The sequence below is a fragment of the Tympanuchus pallidicinctus genome, unplaced genomic scaffold, assembly GCF_026119805.1.
Source record: "Tympanuchus pallidicinctus isolate F22 unplaced genomic scaffold, pur_lepc_1.0 scaffold15, whole genome shotgun sequence".
In the NCBI taxonomy this organism is placed as follows: Eukaryota; Metazoa; Chordata; class Aves; order Galliformes; family Phasianidae; genus Tympanuchus; species Tympanuchus pallidicinctus.
Window position 1 is genome coordinate 839,938 of NW_026294669.1, and position 22,760 is coordinate 862,697.

General features: G+C 54.8%; 1 protein-coding gene, 1 long non-coding RNA gene and 2 other non-coding genes across 5 annotated transcripts; 2 read left to right on the top strand and 2 right to left on the bottom strand.

Moving 5' to 3' along the window:
- Window positions 1-4,764: 4,764 nt before the first annotated feature.
- Window positions 4,765-4,835, top strand: TRNAG-GCC (transfer RNA glycine (anticodon GCC)). The gene has a single exon. It is a non-coding gene; the product is annotated as a tRNA-Gly (tRNA).
- Window positions 4,836-5,096: 261 nt separating this feature from the next.
- On the bottom strand, window positions 5,097-5,168 carry TRNAA-CGC (transfer RNA alanine (anticodon CGC)). The gene has a single exon. It is a non-coding gene; the product is annotated as a tRNA-Ala (tRNA).
- A 1,979-nt stretch (window positions 5,169-7,147) lies between these two features.
- Window positions 7,148-9,922, bottom strand: LOC128076886 (uncharacterized). Its single transcript, XR_008204718.1, has 5 exons — window positions 9,690-9,922; window positions 8,680-8,812; window positions 8,067-8,540; window positions 7,698-7,798; window positions 7,148-7,561 (listed from the first exon to the last, which is right to left on the bottom strand). It is a non-coding gene; the product is annotated as an uncharacterized LOC128076886 (long non-coding RNA).
- A 5,115-nt stretch (window positions 9,923-15,037) lies between these two features.
- On the top strand, window positions 15,038-20,653 carry NR4A2 (nuclear receptor subfamily 4 group A member 2). 2 transcript variants are annotated; one of them, XM_052675223.1, is made up of 8 exons: window positions 15,038-15,150; window positions 15,750-15,872; window positions 16,075-16,940; window positions 17,506-17,635; window positions 17,716-17,879; window positions 18,305-18,507; window positions 18,852-19,030; window positions 19,117-20,653. In XM_052675223.1, exons 3-8 carry the CDS (start codon window positions 16,077-16,079, stop codon window positions 19,371-19,373), a joined length of 1,797 nt encoding a protein of 598 aa, XP_052531183.1. In that variant the 5' UTR covers window positions 15,038-15,150; window positions 15,750-15,872; window positions 16,075-16,076; the 3' UTR covers window positions 19,374-20,653. The 2 variants fall into 2 exon arrangements, with proteins under 2 accessions (XP_052531183.1, XP_052531184.1); XM_052675224.1 differs by having other exon boundaries at window positions 17,716-17,804.
- Window positions 20,654-22,760: the final 2,107 nt, after the last annotated feature.

Sequence of the window (22,760 nt, forward strand, 5' to 3'; positions counted from 1 at the left end):
AATCTGTGGGAATACCTCAATTGAACAGAAGGAACAGAACATGGGAAGGAAAAAAAAAACAAACCCAGAAGATTATGGTTCTTTTAGGGACCAGGAAACAAGGATTCGGGTGCAATTTGCAGTCCTGAAGGTTGTTGTCCACCTGGATGTGGCTGCATTGTCAGTGCCCATTTATGGTACATTTTGATGGATTCAGAACAAGAAGGGGTTTGGCTACAAAGTCTGTCCACATCTGCTTTTTAAGTGAGTGCATTCTGCATCTCAGAACTTCTATATTCATGAATTCTTCCAAGCCAACACTATTGTAAAGGGAGCCGAAATGAGAGAGCTGTGCTTCTCTTCTCCTCACAGGGAAATCCTGGGAGTGAAACCTCTTGTAAAAGCAGCTGGGATGTTGTCTTGCTTACTGGTTGGTAAAAACTGGGCTTTGTAAAACAAAAGTGCAAGATTTGTAGAAGGCAAAACAAAACAACAACAACAACAACAAAAGAGGTGCTGTGTCTTGGTGTATCACAGAATTCCTTCAAGTCTGTGTTTTATTTTGTGTCAAAAATGTGATCAAAATAGATCAAAATTTTACCTCCCGAGCCTGTGTGCGTGTGCCTTGCTTGCTGGGACACCTGCCAGCCAGGAACTGGGGAAGCCTGGAATCATGTGCTCAGCAGGTGTAAACTGCATGCAGGCACAGTTCACCTTCGGTCCTTGGCCCCAGAGGCAGTTCCTCTTCATTAGCGAGGGAAGATAAAGATTATCGTCGCGACCTGACTGCATGCCAAAGTTATGTATCATAAGAGGAAAATCTGTTCATACATTCACAAATATGTTTTCTCCTGATCTGTCTATAGGAAAATGCCTCCGTGAGGGGAGAGAGAGAGGCAGTAATCGCAGAGAAGCTGAAAGGAAGCGACAGGCAGAAGCAGGACCTCTGCTGAGATTTGGTCAAGCAGGATGCATGGTAGGTCCCACGGCGGGGAAATGGAAGCAGAGTCACAGCTGGGATTGAACGTGGAGCGGCGCTGCCATCTCTGGCTGTGGTGTCAGCTATCACTCAGAACTACCTGTGTGTTGCCTCTGCCATTTGCCACCTGAACCAGGGCTGTGCTGCTGCACTGCTAGTGTTCAAATGTTTCTCCCCTCGCACCCAGCAGATAAAAGCTCTGCTGTCTTTGTGTATCTGTATGTGTGTCTGGAAAGAGGAAGAGGCTCGTTTTTTTTCTGTTAAAACGGAAGTAATGTGTTATCATCATAATTATGTCTTATTGTTTGCTGTTATGTAAAGATAACAAATCAGGGCTGAGTCACAGGAGCAAATGCAAAAATTGCATTTTTAAAAGAATAAGGTCACAGGCCACACGATTTGTTGCAGAACAAGCACAATAATTAATTGGCCTCTCCCTGCAATAGTAGCACAGGCATCTTAACTACAGGAGAACCAGGAAATGGAAAACAGCAGTGTGCAGAGGTGCAGGAGGACCATTGGTATTATTCTGGGGCTTACAGTGAGCTCTAATAAGAAATAAAAATGTCATTGGTAGAGAGAGGAGAAAGGCAATATCTTTAGAATTGCTGCTTCGACAATGCCAGTGTGTATTTCCCGTTGTTTAAAGATCTTTACTGTGGGAAATGTGGAAAACAGATATTTTAGAAAATCGTTTGAAGTTTATTCTTCTTTACATGCTCCAAAGGGAGAGATTACATGCAGAGTGTGGAACAGAGAAAGCTTTTTGGAATCTGTGCTACTTTTTTTATTTCTCTGAGACACTCGTAGACCAGAAGCAGCCCAGTGAATGCACACACATGCCTTTTGTCCAGGCGTTTTCTCCACTGCATTGGTTAGGGAGAAGATCTTAGAAAACCTGCCCAATCATGTACAATCACTTCCAAAGCCTTACCCTGATAGTCCTGTCATCAATGAAGAAATGCAGCACTCTCCTGTTCCTCTTCTAACATCCACTTCACTAGCACTGCTTGGTTGATAGTTTCAGCTCGCTGCCATGTGAATCCTGTCTGGGACAGACGTTTTCAGGGTGTGCACAGATTTGTAAGGGACTTACGCAGTTCACTAGCAATAGAAATCAATGGTTAGGTTGGAAAAAAAAGTGATTTTAAATATCCACATATATCTTGTCAATTTGGGTTTGGTGACCTTTTGTAATCCAGCACTGTTGAGCTGAAAACAAAGGGAGGAAAATCCAGGAGTTCCCCCTTCTCTGGTATTTGAAGCACAGAAACATGACTGGATGTAAATGACTTCTGTTTGTGTCTGAAGCTTGTAGGCTGGAGATGGTGGCTCAGCTGCCTTTCTGCACTGCTTCTGACCACACTGCCATCCTCCAGCTTCCTCAGAATTTAAGACTGTGCCTTTTTATCTACAGCAGTATTTTCCCCGCAGATTTTAATAATTAATTGGGACAAGCCTGGTGGGTCTGGAGATGAGCACAAAAGAGGCAGCAGATCCGTGTGACCAAGTGACCTTTTGCTGTCCTGCCAGTCCCTGTGCTCTCCTGTGCTCAAAGGGATGCTGTCAAAATTGCTAGCCCTTAAAGCTGTAACTTGCTCTGACAACTTGTTCTACATTATAAGTCTTACCTAAAAGATTACCACAATTGTTTTGTTTGTTTTGTTTCAGCAGTCTTTGCTGAAGGCTCCGCAATGTAGATTCGTTTGTCTTTTTAGGTAGGTAGATATTTTTAAGCACCCAACTTCCTCTCTGGCCTGTTAAAATCAAGCTGGTGTGCATGTTATTGTGCACAGCAGAGGCTGCCAGGGATGGCACACATTTTCTGCACTCTGGAAACAGAGGCAATGGCACACTGTGGAAGCCTTTGTTTAAAAGGTTTTTAGAAGCCATTTTAAAAGGCCTGCAGTTATTTTGGGGCAGCATTAAGTGTTGTCTGGACTTTCCTGGCAATATTAAGAATTAGGTACTGGTCTGTTAAGTGTAAGGAGGGGATGTCCAGATGATGTCTGCGTTCAGGTCAGTTTGAGTTATTCCTTAGGAATTAGTTCTACAAGAACTCCATTTAATGCTGTTCAGCATGAAAATGTGAATCAGGGCAAGCAGTCCAGGTACATTTGTAGCATCACACTTCCTTATTTTTACACAGCAATACAGAGATGGATACAACTCCAGTGTAATTGTGAGTAGTGCTCAGCCATGCTGGCATCACGCAGCAGGAGCACGAATGGCCATATCTAGCAGGGAAGAGGGAATGAACAATGTCCACCTACCACACTCCAGGTAACTCACACCTCCAGTTTTAAGCTTGATTTGAGCACTTTTACCACTTCCTGTCTGAAATTCTTTACCTTGTTCCAATTGCACCTGTATCACCTGCACTTGAGATGCTCTCGTTGCCCTGAGCTACAGCACCCTCCTCAGAAGCACACTGCAGAGGCAGCAGCAGTGCCCAGAGCACATCACTCCCACCCTGCAGCAGCAGAGCTGCTAGGAAGGCACTGTGTCAAGCCTTAGCCCCACAAGCAGCAAGGTCAGAGCCCCTTTAAAGGTGACCTGGGATAGAAGGGAGTGCATTTGTCCCTTTTTGATGGATAAAAAGACCTAAGAAAATCCGTTCTTCCTATGTTTTTCCATCTTTGTTTCTGCTGAAGGTCTGTGGCATCTCCTTAACTTCCAGAAAGATTTTTGAACTGAGCTGAAGGGGATGATTTTCTAGTCATTTTCTAATGTCACAGGTCTTGATTCTCTCCATTCAGCACTCTCCCACGTGCAGTCATCCTAAAGGGAAGTTAGGTATGAACCTGTCACCTGCTTGAACAAGTTCTTACAGAGCATGTTCTGGAGCAATGCTCCACCTCCAGGGGGTCCAAACCCCCCTTGTTCATCGAGCTCTGTAACCTTTCAGCCAGCATACATGGATGTTCTGAGCAGATGCAGAGCACTGTGATGCACACGGGAAATGATTCTCTTGGCTGCAAACTGCGAATGCAAGGGCTGGTTTCACTTTCACTCTGGAGATGGCATGGGGTTGGTAACACTTTGTTCATCTCTAATTGGGGGGTTGGACTCGATGATCTCTGGAGGTCCCTTCCAACCCAACCATTCTGTGATTCTGTGATTCTGTGAAAACCTTTCTCCACATACAGTAAAATAGGAAGTTATGCTCTTCTCAATACGGTTTTCCACCTCTAACTTCTTTTGGGATTTCTTGTTCTGGAAAAAGTGTTTCAGGGCTGACTGGAGATATTGTAAGCATAGCCTAAGTAAGAATTACTACCTGATGTTTTTTCTCTGCTACTTTCTGCCAGTGTGAAATGAGAGGTTGCAATCTAGGGGAACAAGGAGCCTTGATGGCACTGCTGCAGTGGCTGCCATCGTTACATCCCTGTGCAGGCACTCCTACACCATTACCCATTGCTGCACTGCATTCCATGCTGTATCAGTGCCTGTGGGCTGTGTGCCTCAGAGCAGGGCTGTGCTTAGCAGAGAGCTGTGGCCTCTGCTGGTGGCCTCCTCTGGCAATGTCCTCCCAGCACTGGAAAGGTACAAGAAGAAACCTGCTGTTATTCAGACTGAATGCTGTTGAATTTAAGGGATGAGTTCAGTAGAGAAAGCTAACGGGTTTTTAATCTCTTGGGGCAAAGTATGTATACAAATGTTGCCAACTTTCTAAAAACGTTTTCTCCTGGAAGTGATGGCTGAAGCACCGATCTGGAAGGAGGTAAAAGGGGAGGAAATGGGAGCAGAAACGCAGCATTTGCTGTATTTGTAGGACAGAGCGGGAGAATACCAAACTAAGTCGCGCATTGGTGGTTCAGTGGTAGAATTCTCGCCTGCCACGCGGGAGGCCCGGGTTCGATTCCCGGCCAATGCAGCGGAAACCTTTTGTTTTCTCTCTGTCATTTTTCTCTTCCCTTGCAAGGCTTCATTTATTTACTCGTTTGTCTTTATTTCGACAAAAAGCAGTTCGCTTTTTAGCAGAAGCTGCAGCTTCTGCTGTCCCGGCCTCCCCGAGGACTCGCCTGAAGCGCCCAGCGGTGCTGCGGGGCAGAGCCGCACCAATCGCCGCGGCGGGAGCGTCCCGCAGCTGGGGAGAGAGGAAAAAAAAGCAGCATTCGAAGCGAAAAGAAGCCGCTGGAGATGCCGGGGATTGAACCCGGGACCTCACACATGCGAAGCGCGCGCTCTACCACTGAGCTACATCCCCGGCTATGGGGAAATTCCTGCGGGGCGCTATGAGAGGGTCGGCCGCTGCGCGGGGGCCGAACCCAGCCGGGAGCAGCGCACTGCGGCCAGCTCAGCCCCTCGAGCCGGCCCCGCTCGCCCCTCCCTGTGCCTGGGCTTCCTGGCACAGCCCCGCCGCCCCGCTCCGTGCCCACGCCCCGAGGGCCGGCCGCCCTCCGACTGCTGGTGCCCCGCGGAGGCTCCCGACGGGTGCTGTCCTCCGGGATCCGGGCTGTTGGCCAAAACGTTCCGCTGTTTGCTGGGCGGTGCGTTCCGACCGGCTCCCCTTCGTGCTGCCTGCAGTGGTCCCGTGTGTTAGTGCATCTCTGTCAGCATGTCTTGTCTCGGACTTCCCATACAGGGTGCTCCGTCACCCTTACCTGAGAGTTGTTCTGCCACATGTTAGTATGACGCTTCCTATGTCCAAGTTTTAGGCCATTGCTCCTTGTCCTGTCGCTACACACCACCAAGAAGAGCCTGGCCTCATCCTTTTGCCTCCCACCTCCCTTTAGATATTCATTAACATTAACCAGATCCCATCTCAGCCTCCTTTGCCCCAGGCTGAACAGCCCCAGGTCTCTGAGCCTTTCCTCACAAGGAAGATGCTCCAGGCCTTCCGTCGTCTTTGTGGCCCTCCGCTGGACTCCTTCCAGGAGATCCCTGTCTTTTCCCCCACGTTACACAAAGAAGATCTGATGTGCAGTTGGTATTAAAGCAAAGCAACGTCTCTACTGTAGCTAGATCTAAATATCCTCCAGAGCACCACCCACCAAATGCAACATCAATCGAATTATTCAGGAAAGGCTCGACGTGAGCATCCTACACGAGGAAATAAGACGCCTTGCGCTGAGCTATAAAGTAAAACAGAAGGAGTCCTTTATGGACGTGAATCTCCTCAAGCCTACCAGCACTGCCAGCAGTGCCCCCGCACACAGCCCTGCCTGCTGACAGCTGCCTGCAGCCCCTGCTTCCAGGAAACACTTGGTCATCCCGTGCGGTTTCTAATTCTGCTGGGTGCCCTGGCACAGGCCCAGCATTCAGCTCTCTCAAGGGCCCTCTCATAGCACTACATTCACCTCTTTGTGTTTGGGTTTCTTTGCTGACATCAGGGAAAAACAATGTCGCCGTTCTCAGCCATCCCTCCGCTCGCTCCTCAGTGGCATTAACTCGTTCCTGTAGCCCAGTGCCATGTGTGGCAGGATCTGCCTCCTCCCGCAGGATCCCATTTCATTGCATCTGTTTGCAATTCTGCATTTTCCATCAGTCCCTGTTAGACACACATTGACATTCACTCTGTATTTCCTGCAGCCATTTTTCCCCTGATGGAGCTGATGGACCCCTCTGATTCAGCCCAAAAAATGCTCAGTTCCAAAGTTACCTCAAGCTCAGGCTGCTCGAGTGACTGCAACACAACTGTGGGAGAGGGGCGGTTCTTTCTGGTGCAGTTCCCAATGACTGCGCTTGCTCCCAGGATCAAATGTTTGCACTCAGAAGACCTTTTTAAAATAGACACATTGGTTCAGTGAAAGACAGGGCTGAAATGCAGCAGCATAAGACAAACAAACGAACGGTGCTCATCTCATCGGTGCTGTTTGCCATCCCCATCCATTGCCCCATACCACTGCAGACTGGCCAGGCCCAAACAAGCTCTGAGGACGTGCCTTCCTCCCGTATGCCTGGGAACCAAAGCACTGTGTGCACTGCCTCCTGGAAGCCTTGAGCTACTGCTAGATGCTGTGCTACCGGCACCAGGCATTGATAAATATGCAGCTAACGTTATTTTTCTTCTACCATATGATCACACTGTCCACTCGTTTTCAAGCACTCGGGTGATTATTCACGGATCTCTTGCATTATTGATGCCTTATTTAGCATTCCTGTCCTCCTGCAGAAAACACTCCGTCAGAGATCAGAAAGATGTAACCGAAGTGACAAATTTCAGGGCCCAGGAACACTGCCTGCGTACTTATGGCACTCACCAAACCATCTTTCGATAATAAATGTGTTGGCAAAAATAAATGAGGACAGATTTGTGATTTGCTGTTAAACAGCTACAAAATTTTCCAACTTTTGCACTTAGCAAATAGTTCCTACCTGATCAGAGAACGCAGTGCTCAGAGCTGCACTCAGGCAGTTCTGCATGTGTGCTAGGCTGGCTTTCAATGAAGTCGCACTCATCACTCCTCCGAATACAAATCACTTTTTCTCCTTTATTTTTATAGCTTTTCTTTTTGTTAAGTCCCTTATTTGTTGCGGTGGACTGCCTGAAATAGAGGAATTCCATTTCAGCTCTGTTGTTGGTCTCCAGGCATTCAGTATGTGCCACAGAATCTACGTGCTCACCTGGCTTTGGTTATTCACACTGAATAGCAGGAACTATGAAAGTTAGAGTGGAAAAAAGGAGATTAAAAGGCAGAAAATGGGATTAAAGCTGCGAGCTGGGAGATTCATTGGGGTTGTAGACAGAGAAGTGATAGCGCCACAGAAATTATTTGGCTGACAAATTAATTACCCAGTGTTACAGTGGTTTTCTCATCCGAATTCAGCCCTTCAGCGAGAGGAACCTCAGCTGTTCTTCAGTATAGTCAGAGGGGGACGTGAGCAGTCCAGGATCTGAAGCAAACAGGAACTGGTTGTAAAGCTCAGACGGATGGGCTGCACCAAGCACACACCTTTGCACAGATTATCAAGCTGATGCTTCCAGACAGCTAAAGGCTGCTCCAGCTCACAGTGCTGCCCGTGAGGCTGGGACAGAGGCTGCTCTGTCAGCCAGCGTGGCACAGCCCTTCATGTTCTGTGCAGGGAATGTCCAACTACAACACCCTGGAAAATACCACAGCCCTGCAAAAGTGCACTGCTGCTGTTATGGTTGAGCACTGACCCCTTCTAGGAGCCTTCTCACTCCATGACCGCAGTTCTCGCTCTGTCCCAGCATGCAGAAGCAGAACATGGAAGAAAGAAAAGAAAAAGTATTTGTTTCGGTTTGTTTAATAAGTGTCATGTTTTTAAGGAGGAGATAGCCTGAATTTCTTCTTGGAACTAGAGTTCTTTGTTGTTCCTGGAGGTTTGGAAATTTAGATATGTGTCTCCATTGAATCCCATCACCTTCTGCTGGTAAGTAGCACACAACCCGCTCACACAGCCAACCTGAGCCACGATATCATTACAAGCATTAGCTAAGGCCTTTTCTGGTGATCTGGCATTGCACAGCAAGAAGGCAAAGCTCCTGTTCATCATCTGAGGTCAAACATCACTCGGAGTTCAGACGGCTGCAGAGCTCTGCAGCTTCCTGCGCTCCATGGTCGCAGCATGGGAATCTCTTGCTTTGCTCTTCCTCCTGTTCTTCAGCTTGTGCCTGGAATCCAGAACAGAATTACTGCTATTATTATGGCTTTCAGAAAAAAGTGGAGGAGGTAAATATCTTGGGAGTAAATCGCTTTTAAAATTGAGGTGTGTAGGTCTTTAAGCTCATAAAATCGTGCAGTCAAACTGACCTGGAGATGTAGCCTCGTATTAACAACGCTCCTTTTGCACTTCATAATGATTGTTCATCACTGCTGATTGCAGCAGCCAACAATTTCTTCGGCGTGTGATGCTGACTTTAAATATCACTAAAAGCTTTGATTCCTGCATGGATAGAAAATGATGCTCAGCTGACGGTGGGTCTCTGCCCCACACCCCTCTCTGCTCTCCCATCCCACTGCCAGGCAGCTAGAGTGCAGCACGGGACCCTAAAAATAACTGCAGAAAAGCAACATCCACTGGCAGACAAGGAGCTGCTGATTGAACTGAGCAAAGCAGAAGTCTCGTTGGCAGTGGATGTGAGGAGCAGGGATGTGAGAGTGAGAGCTGCTGGGACGGAGCTGACTGCTGCTGCCAAGTGAGCACGCTGCCATCGGGGATGGGGTGCATTGGGCTGCTGTTAATCCCATGGCAGAGCAGTGTGTCAAAGCAGTTCCCTGAAGTTACGTTCCCCGTCCCGGTGTGATGCTAAAATGACACAGAAAGTTGTAACAGAAAAAAATATTGAGACCTCGAAGTCAGACAAGAAGGAGTATTTTTCACTTCAGAGCTCCAATGAGATAAATTAGCAATAATAGCGAGATCTGAAAGCAGCATCTCATAGCTCTGAAATGCAGGCACCCGCTACAAAAAGGCCTTAGGAAGGATGGAGTGCACAGACCAGCTCTGCTCAGGAGCTGCCACGTTCAACCCAGCACATAGCCCGGGTTTGGCTGCTGGGTCTCCCTGCAGCAATGGAAAGGAGCTGCCACAGCGACACCCAGCCCTGCACCAGGACAGCCAAAAAGCAGCCATGCCTCGTGCACAGCGCTGTGGGACCCTCCATGAGGAGGGAGACCTGCAGGACACACAGCCCAGGCTGCAGGTGGTGGTCATCAGGTGTGGGCTTTGCTGCTCTTTGAGGACGGCTAATTGTGTTTTACTCGGTAATCAGAGGCTCTTACGGCAATTTTCCCCCTTCATCTTACCTTCCCAGACTCACCTGATTTAGATGCCACTCGTAATTAAGCACGCTATTAATAACAGCACTTGACTCAGGCCTCGAGCTGAAGGTATTTTCCAATTTTCCTCTGATTCCTTCATCAAAGTGACTCCCAGGAGCTGATGGGTGCACAGACAACAGAGGAGGGCAGCCCTGTATATGCCAAACACTGACAAGGTCTCAACAAAAACGCTCTGATCCCATCCACAGTCACTCCCTGTGCCTTTTCCCTTCGCACCATTCTGCACCCTGCATCCCTCCCCTCCAAAATCCACGTTTTTGGCTGTGCTGCTGGCAGAGCCCTGTGGCATCCCCCATCCCTGCAATGATGCTGTATGATGGGGGCAGGTGCTTTCTTCTGTGAGTGTTTTTTAGATAGCAGCATATCCAGTCTTCACCATCGATACATTAATAGGAACCTGGTCCATGGACTTGCCACTGGGAGGTATGGATAATTTAATAGGGATTTGACTAATGGAAGAATCGATTCATTTTATTTTCAATGCTATCTTGGATTGGAATGCTGTGCTCTGCAAACTAATATATTTCTTCCTGCTTATCCCATCAATACGGGCTGATTTTGCTGGCTGTTGCATGGACCAAGCGAGTAAAAATGCAATCTAGATTTTTTACAATGCTTTTTATAATTAAAGTTCTGCCATCCAAAAAAAACCCAACTTCTTTTCACCTGCTAGTAAGTCACAGCGTCCCATTTTCACTTCAGTTTTGAGCTATGATTTTCATATTGAAGAACCAGAGCCCATTCAGTTAGACCTGCAGAAAGACAAACGCCACCAGCCTGCCCCTGTCCCACATGCAGGCCTTGTGGGCAGAATCCATCACTGGGGAGGGCTGGGGCTGCTCTCAGTGCTGGGGCAGAGCGGAATCAGTGCAAACCAGCTCCCTATGGCAGCCTTTAAAAGCGATAAAGGAGCTCCATTTGCAGCTTGGACTTCCTTTTTTTCCGAAGCATTGGAAATAATTAACTTCATATATAGCTCCTTCATACCCCATGCTAGAATCAGGAGGTCTAAAAAGCAAAATGATATTTTAATAGCGGCGTTCATAATTACAAACACCATTCTCCACACCAGCACTGTTTTCAATTAGCGAGCTGTGTGGATGGCTCTGCTCTCCCTGCCCTGTGCCTCCAACAGATGCTGCAGGCACACAGATGAGGAGCTGCACTCTCACTGCTGCACAGCTCCTCGGTGCCTGTGCCACCATCCACAGCAGCTCAGTGGTTCAGTGCAGGTCCCAGGGACCTCGTGAAAAGTACCCCCAAACTGTGGGAAGGGGCTCGCTTAAGGAAAGAAGTTAATTACACCAGATTTCTGTGGGTGTTGGCAGTTAATACTCATAACGCAGGGAAAAAAAAAAAAAAGAAAGAAAAAAAACCCAACAATGTGTAATTGTGCTATTTTAGAGCACTTGTGACATAAACACATCCCCCAAGTGCTGTTATTCTTGGTTTCCCAGGGCTGCAGAACAGCGGGCGGCTGTCAGCGTGCACCGCAGCCCCACATCCCGTGTGCCAAGCAGGCCTGAGGGATGGGAACACAGGGCAGCAGGCAGCTGGGCTGGGACACGAGGTGTGGGGATCTCACTGGCTGCTGGCTCTGTCCCCAGGCTGCCTGGGAACCCAGCTTGGTGGTGCCTAAATGCACCGAGCAGCTCAGTCGGGGTCTGCACGCAGCTCCGTGGCCTGCACACGTCAATGTGGGGAGAGAAGAGCCATTGCACTGCTGTGTGCTACTGGAAGCAAAGTAAGTTGTAGAGCTGAGCGCTGCAGCTGTCACTTCGGTGTCTCCTGCTGCATAGCTGGGCAGGCATTCAGTGCCAACAGCAGTGTGGGAGCCGGGATGCAGCAGCAGGGAGCTGTGTGAGTCCCTGCAGTGCAGTCACCACTTCGGGCATTTCCAACCCTTTCAGGAAGTCTCTGCCACGATAAAAACCCAAACTACGTATGTGCTATAGCAGGGACGTGGGCGGCTGTTCCAGCACACAGACGCGTGCTTTATGTAAGAAAACTCCCCGGGCCCCCCAGCCCGCCGACTTTCCGGAGGACGCGAACCGGAGCCGCGCCGCCGCCGCTGCCTGCGGGGATCGCCGCGGAGCTCCGCTCCCGACGCGCCCCGCGGGGCCGCGCCGCCCCCCTCCCCCCGGCCGTGTTGCTCCCTCCGTCGGGAAGCAGCGCTCGGTTCGGGCGGAGCGTCCCGCACAGCTGCATTTCTGGGAGTGCAGATGTTGCTAACGGCAGCTTAAGGCACGGATGGGCAGAGAGCAGATGGGCTGCGGCGGTGCCATATGGGCCGTTTAGCCTCTCGACCCGACGGGTATCAATCACGCGCGTCCCGGGGACGGCGGAGCGGCTCCGAGCGGCTGAGGAGCACCGGGGATCACCGCCAGCCCTCGGACCGGGCGGCGGGGGATGCGAACGGACCGCGCTGCCGTGCCGAGAGAGCAGAGCCGGCAGTCAGCACCGAACCGCCCGTGTGAGGGCCGGGCCCCGACAGCTGCCGAGCAGGCAGCCCCACGGCTTCTCGTCCTGAAATACGGAAAACGGCGTTATGGAGCCCGGAATAACCGGATAGCAGTGAGAACAGAACCGCGTGGCTGTGGGAAGCAGTCAGGGTGGTGTCAGGGGAGGGTCCGGGCAGGGAAGGACAAATGATGCTCGTTCAGAAACGTAGGGAAGTTTGAGGGCAGGGCTCCTCGTGCAAATCAGTGCGGAATGAGGCACCCAAGTTCGGGTTCCCCACCCCCGATGTTGTGCCACACTTGGGCCCAGCAGCTACCAGCACCACTGGGCTCCTGTGCTCCTTCAGCTCCTGCACCGCAATGCTCTTTTGGGCCTGGGGAGTTCACGGATTCATAGAATGGCCTGTGTTGAAAAGGAGCACAATGCTCATCCAGTTCCAACCCCCTGCTGTGTGCAGGTTGCCAACCAGCAGCCCAGGCTGCCCAGAGCCACATCCAGCCTGGCCTTGAATGCCTGCAGGGATGGGGAACGTTTGCCCCTTGCTGTATCGCACGCAGCAATCCCATCCATCTCTGTGCTCCGATCAAACACACAACCACTGGGCCAGGCCTCCACACGGGTATTCTCCAAAACGCAGCCCTGGCACTGCTGTGATGCACTCATCCCGGTGGGCTGCACACCAGCACTGGCTGGCAGCAGGTGACGCCCTTTGGGGTCACGGCATTTTGGCTTTGCAGAGTTTGCAGGTTTAGCCCTTCCGTGTCTGAGCAGAACAGCTCAGCACTGCATCTCTGCAACCACCCGTGGGAGTGGCGATGGCACAGGGCTGCACACACAGCATGTGCACACATGGATGCCCGTGTGTGCTGTGCCCATGCGTGCCCACGTGTCCCCAGGCAGCCCAGCTGCAGCCCTCACACTGGGTACACTGGGCACTGGGTTACACACTGGGCAGAGCAGCAGAGAAACAGGGACTAACAGCACTTTGTGTCTGATGCTTTGGGGGAAGAGCGACGCTTTTTAATTAAACGTCTCCTTTGTGCTCTCGTATTTAGGTACCGAAATACGGCATTTCGCCACATGTATGAAATTGTGTTTGCATTTATTTAATTTGGAGTCCTTTTTTAAAGGCATGGAGTCTCGAATGTTTGTTCTCCGTTTTTTTCACATCATTACTCTGATACTGCTTGATTAGCTCCCTCCCCAGTCATGATTGGTAATTAAAATAGGCATTAAAATTAGTCACTTAGCAATTTTGCTGTTCAATTGGCAATTAAATTACTTAATTGCAATTAAAGTCCTAATTTTAATTGGCAAAATGATAGATGTAGATTTAAGATAATATGTATAAATACTTTAATAAGTGTCTATATAAGGATTACTTAATTACTCAACTTCAAGTTTATGCTGTTAACTTCAGAACTTTTAAGTGAGTAATGAAATTTATATCACATCTATTCTAAGGATATGGTAATGAGGTGCATCTCTGGGCCCTGAGCAGGGTTTGCTCCACGCAGGTCGGATGGCAGCGCTGTGCTGCACGGCACCGCGTGCTGCTGTGCTGTTATGGGCTCTTTTTTCTCATCTTCATCAGCTCGTAGAATCACAGAACCACACAACTGTGGAATCAGAAGGGTTGGAGAAGACCTCTAGGATCCCCAACTCACCTCCCCATGCCCACTACCCACATCTCTCAGAGCCACATCCCCACGGCTCTGGGACACCCCCAGAGTTGGTGACTCCCACTCCATGGGCAGCTGAGCCACCGCCTGGCTGCTCTTTGCAGAAGGAATGCTTCCTAACACCCAACGTGACCCCGGCACAACGTGAGGCCGTCCCATCCCGTCCTATCGCTGCTGCCTGGCGCAGAGGGACAACCTCCTTTTGGAGAGCGCGCCTTCTCCCAGCCCTCGGGAAAAGCCTTTGGGCTGCAGACACGGGCTGAGCCGCTCAGGGCCCTATGGGAGAGCACCCGCCAGACGTACGGCATCACCGGGCACGTGCCTTCTCTCTGCTGCACGAAGCGATCGCATCTCTGGTTGTCGTTGTATTTTTCCCCCCAAGTCCCGTTCATTTCCAGCCGAGGCCGCTCCCCGCCCTCAACCTGGGCACCCCGTGCCTCGTGCCGGGCCGCTCCGCGGTTCCCCCGCCCCTCCCGTCCCGCGGTCCGGTCCCGTCGGAGCTCAGGCTATTTCGGGCGCTTTTGGCGCGCCGCGCGGTTGCGTCAATGGCGGCGCCGCTGCGTCACGGCCGCCCCGCCCCGCCCCGCCCCGCCCCGCGCTCACTTTTTCCCTTTCGCCCGCGGGTGACGCCGCCGCGCTCCATGCAAATGAGGCGGCGCTCATGCAAATGAGGCCCCGCCCCTCCCCGCCCCGCTTAAGGTGCCGTCGCCGACGGGGCGGGCGGGGATCCCCGGGCGCGCCCCCGCGGCCCGCCCCGCCCAGAATCTGGCGGGGGAGCTCCGCGGCGGGCACGCGGAGCGCCGGGCACGGCGGCGGAGGCCGCGCACCCCGAGCGAGGCACGGCGCGCCCCGCGCGGAACCACCGACGGCGGCCACGGGGAGAGGGGCGGGGAGCGGGGGGCGGCCGCGGGGCGACGCGGGGCGACGCGGGGCGGCCCGAGCCCACCTTAAACCGTGACTCGCGGTGATGTCACGTCGGAAATTTACCAAAGCGAGCGCTGGCCAACGGCGCGGGGCGGCCGGCCCCGGCGGGCTGATTGGGCGGGCGGCGCTGACGCGCGGTGACGCTCGAAGCCTTTAGGTGCACGTTGGCTGGGAACGCGGAGCGCACATAAACAAAGGCACATTGCGGGAAGGGCACTCCGAGCGCTCCGCTCGCACGGCGCTGCGCTGCCGCCGCCGCCGCTCCCGCGCGGAGTCCCGCCGTGCCCGGCCGTGTCCCACCGTGCCGAGCCGTGCCGGCCCCGCGCCCACCGCCGCCCGCCACTTGGATGCCCGCTCCGCTCTCCGCTCTCCGGTGAGTCCCGTGACGCCGTGCATCCCGTGCCCGGGCGCTGCCCGCGATGTTCCGCGCGTGGGGCGCGGCCGCCGTCGGGGGATGCGCGGGGAGGCGGCGGCGGGGCCGTTCTCGGCGTGTGTCCCGCTCGGGCGAGGCCGGGCGGCTCCGAGGGGTCCCGGCCGGGCGCGGGCCGGGAGCGGCTCGCCCGGTTTGAGGCTGCGCTTTCCGTCGGCTTCGAATGAATCCGGGCTCGCTGTCGGCCGTGCCCCCTCGGGCTGGGCTCCAAATGTCACCGCGGCGCCGGGACCTCGGGGAGGTGCGGCCGCCCCCGCTCCTCGCCTCTCTCGGCGGGGCGGCTCTGACGTGAGCGGCGGGGAGGAAAAACCGAAGCGGTTCCCTCTGCCAGAAAAGCGAGGGCAGAGCCGCCCGCGTGCGCGGAGTTTCCCCCCGACCCCCGTCCCCGCCGCGCCCACGCGCGGCGTCCGCAGCCGCCGGAGCCGTTCCCGCAGCCGGGGCCGGGCGGGGGGAAGGGAAGGGGGTCGGCGCTTCTCTCTTTCGGTGCCCGCGACCGGAACGCCCGCGAGCGGCTGACGGGCGGCTCCGCGCGTGTGTTGCAGCGGGCGCACCGGGCAGGCTGGAGTCCCCCTCCGAGCGCTGACACCGCGGAAACTTCGCTCCCCGCCGCGTCCCGACGCTGTCCGTCTTTAGTTCCCTCGAAAACGCCTCCAACTCGCCTGAAGGTTTGTGAGCTCCGCGAGCCCGAGCGGCGGTGCGGGGCGGGGATGGCGCCGCGGGGCCGGGATCCCGCAGCCGGGCTGGGGTCCCTCAGCCCCCGCCGTCCCGGGCGTCGCCGGCGCTGGGAGCGGGGCGGGGGAGCGGCGCGGGGCCGGCGGAGGGCGCGGAGCCGCCCGGGCTGAGTGTGTGTCCCCGTTTCGTTTCCAGCCATGCCCTGTGTTCAGGCTCAGTATGGGTCCTCGCCTCAAGGAGCCAGCCCGGCCTCCCAGAGCTACAGTTACCACTCTTCAGGAGAATACAGCTCCGATTTCTTAACTCCGGAGTTTGTCAAGTTTAGCATGGACCTCACCAACACTGAAATCACTGCCACCACTTCTCTCCCCAGTTTCAGTACCTTTATGGACAACTACAACAGCAGCTACGACGTGAAGCCTCCTTGCTTGTACCAAATGCCCCTGTCCGGACAGCAGTCCTCCATTAAGGTGGAAGACATTCAGATGCACGGCTACCAGCAGCACGGCCACCTGCCCCCCCAGCCCGACGACGTGATGGCCCATTCGGGCTCCGTCTACTACAAGCCCTCGTCGCCCCCGACCCCTTCCACGCCCAGCTTTCAGGTGCAGCACGGCCCCGTGTGGGACGACGCCGGCTCCCTGCACAACTTCCACCCCAACTACGTGGCCACCACGCACATGATCGAGCAGCGCAAAGCGCCCGTCTCCCGCCTCTCGCTCTTTTCCTTCAAGCAGTCCCCCCCCGGCACTCCCGTCTCCAGCTGCCAGATGCGTTTCGACGGACCCCTCCACGTACCCATGAACGCGGAGCCGGCCGGCCCCCACCACGGCGTGGACGGGCAGCCCTTCGCCGTGCCCAGCCCCATCCGCAAGCAGCCTCCCATGGCCTTCCCCGGGCTGCCGCTGGGCCACGCGCCGCAGCTGCTGGACAGCCAGGTGCCCTCTCCGCCCTCGCGGGGGTCCCCGTCCAACGAGGGGCTCTGCGCCGTCTGCGGGGACAACGCTGCCTGCCAGCACTACGGCGTGCGCACCTGCGAGGGCTGCAAGGGCTTCTTCAAGGTGAGCGGGGCTGGGGGGGGCGAAGGGGTCGGGGCAGAGCGGAGCGGAATTCCCCGCGGCAGAGCGAAAGGATCTCTTTATTTCGGCGTCCTGATTGAATAATCGGATCGTTTGGAATGGAGAAGGTCTCCAAGGGATGTGAATAGTATGAGTGCCCACGGATGTGTATTTGCCAAGCGCCTCCGTCCCTTCTCTCGGCATATAAAGCGCTGTGGGGTTAGCTCAGATGTTAACGCTGTCAATATTCTGTTGTTAAATGCCCTGGGAAAAAAAAGAAAGGGAGAAAGGGGGGGGGGGGGGAAGGGGAGCGGAGGGGGGAGAGAGAAGAGGGAGGGAGAAAAAATAAAAAAAGAGGAAAAAATGAAAAAAGGGGAAAAAAGAAAAAAAAAAGGAGGAAAAAGAAAAAAATGGGGAGAAAGGAAAAAAAAAAAAAAAAAAGGAGAAAGAGAAAGGCAAGGAAACGGGAGAAGGAAAGGAATGGGGGAGAAATGCGGCGGCGGGGAGCGGGGCTGGCGGCTCCTGCGGACCCCCGCTGACACCGCGCTCTCCCCGTCCCGCCCCGCAGCGCACGGTGCAGAAGAACGCCAAATACGTGTGCCTGGCCAACAAGAACTGCCCGGTGGACAAACGCCGCCGGAACCGCTGCCAGTACTGCCGCTTCCAGAAGTGCCTGGCCGTCGGCATGGTGAAGGAGGGTGAGTGCGGGGCTCGGCGCCGGGCCGGGCCGCACCGAGCCGAGCCCCGTCGGGGCGGCTGAGCCGCGCTTCTCTTGCAGTGGTTCGCACAGACAGCCTCAAAGGCCGGAGGGGTCGCTTGCCATCCAAACCGAAGAGCCCCCAGGAGCCCTCTCCCCCCTCTCCCCCGGTGAGTCTGATCAGTGCGCTGGTGAGAGCCCATGTCGACTCCAACCCGGCTATGACCAGCCTGGACTATTCCAGGGTAAGCTGGACCGAGCTCGCGTTGGGACCTTGCCGCGCCCTCCGCGCCCGGCACGCAGCGGCCGCCCGCAGCCCGGAGCGGCTCAGCACAGCGCGCTGCGGCGGGCGGACGGACGCTTCCCCGGCCGCGCTCCGGGCGTCCCCGGCGCCGGCTGTGCCGCTCCCCTCGCGGGCTGTGCCGTACGGCCGGCCCCGCCGGGCGGCCCCGAGCTGCGCGGAAACGGCCATTTGCATCTCGCGAGCGGCGACCTCGTCGCGCCGTTCCTAATGGAATTAATTGCCCCGGAACATCTAATTTCCTTAGTGGTCAGGGAGAGATTTAATTGTTAGAAAAACCCGGCTCCCCTCTTAGAAACGGGGTTAGCAATTTCACGGGTTATATACTTCGGAGAACCTCATTAAGTGCTTTTTAAAATGAATTTCCAGTTCCAGGCTAACCCCGACTACCAGATGAGCGGGGACGACACTCAGCACATCCAGCAGTTCTACGACCTGCTCACCGGCTCCATGGAGATCATCCGCGGCTGGGCGGAGAAGATCCCCGGCTTCACCGACCTGCCCAAAACCGACCAGGATCTGCTCTTCGAGTCTGCCTTCCTCGAGCTCTTCGTGCTGCGCCTGGCATACAGGTGAGCGGCCGCCGGCCGGGATGGGGGCGGTGGGAAGCAGAGCCTTTTGGGGCCGGTTAATGAAGCCGTGCTTTATTAACTCCATGGTAATTAGGTGCCTCTTAAATCCTTCGTTTATTGCTCCTCGACTAATTAGTTGTTTAGCTTTTCTCCCCTCGTCTTCTCTTTCTTTGCCTTTCCCTTTCTGCCTTTCCCTGTTTGCCTTTCCCTTTCCCTTTCATTTTTTTTTTCTCTCTCTCCTCCTTTTCTATCCTCTTTCTCTCTCTCTCATTTTTCTTTTCCCAGCTGTTTTTCCTTTCTCACGCGCTCCCCCATTCACTCTGTTGCTGTCACACTCCCTGCAGGTCGAACCCCGTGGAGGGGAAGCTCATCTTCTGCAACGGGGTTGTCCTGCACCGGCTGCAGTGCGTCCGCGGCTTTGGGGAATGGATCGATTCCATCGTTGAGTTTTCCTCCAACTTGCAGAACATGAACATCGACATCTCGGCATTCTCCTGCATCGCTGCCCTGGCCATGGTGACAGGTCAGTGCCCCCCACCCATCTCCTGCCCCCATGCCGTCCCGCGGTGTCACCCCGTAACGTCCCGCTCCCTCCCGTGTGTTTTGCAGAGAGGCACGGGCTCAAAGAACCCAAGCGGGTGGAAGAGCTGCAGAACAAGATAGTGAATTGTCTCAAGGACCACGTGACTTTCAACAGCGGGGGCCTGAATCGCCCCAACTATTTGTCCAAACTCTTGGGGAAGCTCCCCGAACTCCGCACGCTTTGCACGCAGGGGCTGCAGCGCATTTTCTACCTGAAACTGGAGGATTTGGTGCCACCGCCAGCAATAATCGACAAACTCTTCCTGGACACTTTACCTTTCTAAGACTCTTCCCGTGCACTGACGCTGAACTCGAGGAACCTTCGCCCGTCGGAAGGGGACTTCAGCTGGGCACGGGGCAGCGCGCGGGGCGGCACGGCCCCCCAGCCAGCTCTGAGCCTCCTGCGGGCGGAGCGCGACGGGGCGTTTGGCTCTGGGGCACCGTGGATGCGGCTCTCGGACTTCCCGAATCCCATGGTATAAACTTTTTATTCTCGGCTTATAGATGAGGTTGTTATTGAGGACTTCTGGTTAAACAGACGAAGCAATCTGGCGACGCCGGGCGCGCGGCTCAGAGCGAGAGGGGCAGCCCACGCGCTGAGGGACCCGCGGGCATCGCCTCCTAAAGACTTAAAGTTTTCTGCTGTAAAAGAAAGCTGTAATATACACAGATCCTAAATGTTCCGTGGGTGGCATGCCAGGAAGGAAGGGAAAGGCTTGTACAGTTATCAGACGCCGTTTGGCTTTTCTACAAATGAACCCGTGCCTAGTCATGAATCTATATGGGAACCAATTCTAAAGAATTAAGAAATAAAAGCTAAGCGTGTTTGGGGGGAAAAACACATGAGCAAAGAGAAGGAAAAGCAAATGGCTCCGTGCGAGGGGAGCGTGACGACCCTAAGGTGGCAATGTTATAGGCACTTGCTATTCAGTAATGTCTATATTCTATAAATAGTATTTCAGACACTATGTAGTCTGTTAGCTTTTATAAGGACTGGTAGTTCTCTGAGCTTCAAACGTTTTCTCAGTTGTAAAATAGGTGGGCACAAAAGTATTACCGACCCCGAAACCCTCGCAGAGGGACTCATAGTGTTTGTAAGCACCGTCCACACCCCTTGTTTGTAAGTGTTGTATGTACTGTTGATGTTGATTAAAAGAAAAGAAGTTTATATCTTGATTATTTTGTTGTCTAAAGCGAAACGAACTTTGCATGCAGCAGCTTCTGGCCGTTTCCAGAGCGCTTATAATATACATCGCTCCCTGGAAATTACTGAGCACTTTGAATTTTTGTTCTGTTCTGTTGGTTATTTTCTTTTTTTAATGTCTAAAAGTCGTCGGTTAATATATTATTTTATGTTGGAGTAATATTTTTAATATTGCCATATACTGTAGTATTTTTTCTTTGTATATTTCCAGTATGGCACACGATACAGATCACTGCCTTTTTTTCTATGGTGTACAACAGTTAGAAACGCGGATTGGTTTTTTTTTTTTTCCCCTATAACTCTTTCTTTGAGAAAGACAATTTTAATGTTTACAACAATAAAACGTGTAAACGAACAGAATCTCGTCTTCTTTCTGTCCAAGTGAGAAGCAGCAGCGCCAGCACCCATTGCAAATAAAGGACAATAGACTGACAATGTAGTAATAAACCGCACAGGAGAATGGATGGGGCGGTTTCGTTTCAGTAACGCGCGCCGGAACGCAGCGGCTCTGCGGGAGGAGGAGGAGGAAAAGCCCGCACCGAGAGGTTGGTCCTCGCGCCGCTTTTTGTCCTCGTTCGGCACCGCCGGGCTCCCGCACCGCTCTTTGCGGTCCGTTTGGGGTGCGCAGCGCAGGACGGGGCGGCCCCGGGGGGGTTCGGTTCGGTTCGGTTCCGCACAGCAACGCCTGCGGATCCCGGGAAGCGCCGCTCCGGGGAAGGCGAACCGCAACGGGCTTTGTGGGAATCAATAGCGGTCAGCGGCGCGTTAGGAAGGAACTTCCCGGTCAGTTCAGGGGCTGCAGAAGGAGGCAGCGATAGCGGCCGTGCCCTCCGTCGGCTTCAGCCAGGAGCGGCGCCGGGGGCCGCGCGACGCGGCCGGGGACCGGCGTCCGTTCCGGGCTCGGAGCTGGCGGGGGAAGCTGGGGAATTCGGGGAACTTCCGCGTCCTGCGGCGGGGAAAAACGGAACGGCCGCCGGAGCGCCGCTCCTCCATGTGCCACCGACTCTTTGCGGCGCTCCTCGCGGCCGCGTGCTCGACCCCCAACAGCCCCGGGAGGCGGCAGCCAGAGGGCAGAGGCAGCCCTCGGCGCGCTCCCCGGAGCGGAGCTGCCCCCGTTCCCCCCGCTCCCGCAGACCCCCGAGCGCCGTCCGCACCGCAGCGCGGTGGATCGGGGCGGCCGCGCCGTCGGGGAGAGGCGGCTCGGCGGCAGCTCCAAGGCCGTCCGCGGGCCCGAGCCGGAGGCGTTGTCCTGTCGGGGCAGCGGGTGTGCAGGGCCGGGGCCGTTAGCACCGGCGGGGCTATTTCGAAGCATTTTTTTGCAACTCTCCGGGCCGATCCCCCTCTTCGGAGGAGCGGGGCAGCCCGGGGGCACCGATACTCGGGAAAGAGCCGGCGGGGAGAGCGGACAGGAAGCGCCGGGGAAGGTCAGCATCGACCGCGGCCCCCTTTGGGAGCGGGGAAACACGCGGGAGCCGGGTTAGGGGCCGGGGCCGGGCGGGAGGCGCGGGCACAGGTGCGGGGCGGCCCCAGGTGCGGGGCCGGGTGGGGCTCAGATCCGGCCGGGCTTAGAGCGATCCGCTCGGCGGCCGCTCCTCCGGCAGAGCGGGACTTCGTGCCCCTTCGGCTCCGTCCGCCGGCGGCCGGGCCCCGCGTGCTGCTGGGATTGCCCCCTTCTCTTCGCTCGGCGCCGATGCAGAGGCCGGAACGGAGCCGTCGGGTGCGGAGGTTTTACGGCTCGGATGGACGAGGAGGAATGGATTCCCGGTAAGCGCCGAAAGCAGTGAGTGCCGCTGCCGGCCGGCGCCTGTGCGGGTATCGGCCTGGGTGCGGGTGCTGCGTGCCGGCCGGGCTCTGCTGCTCGGTATTGCCGACGCCGTCGAGACTTTAACCCTTACACCGAGATGCCGCCCGGTGCAGCTTCCTGTTGGGCCACGGGCTGCTTTCACTCAACACTTTCTTTTGGCCGAGTATTTGAAAGAACTTTTCTGCCTCGCGGAGCGCCCCGGGCACAGCAGCCGTCCGTCCTTCGGCCGCAGCCTCGCGCGATGCCGTTCCGTGCCGGGCTGCGGGAGGAGCGGCACGGAGCGGCACAGCCCCGGCTCGGCCGAGCCCCGCTCCGATCGGAGGGCGTAACTTTCAGATGTACGGTATCCCCGATTAGTAACGGTGTTAATTGTTTTAGCTGCACACCGATCGTTACGCTTGGGGCTGCCTTTTGTGCTCGGCCTGCCTGAGGAGGCAGACAAAGCTGTCCTGCTTGGTTCCCTTGGGGCTTCCTTTTTTTTTTTTTTGGTTTGTTATTAGTTTGTTACCTGACTTCTCTGCTGGTACGTTGCACTGACTTCTGGAGTCGCTCCTTCAGTGCAGTGATGCATTGGAACAGAGCCTGTTTGCTGCAGTTATCTAAAGCCACCTTCCTCTTTCTACACTCTTCTATCGTGGACCATCCCAGTGCTGGACACATTTC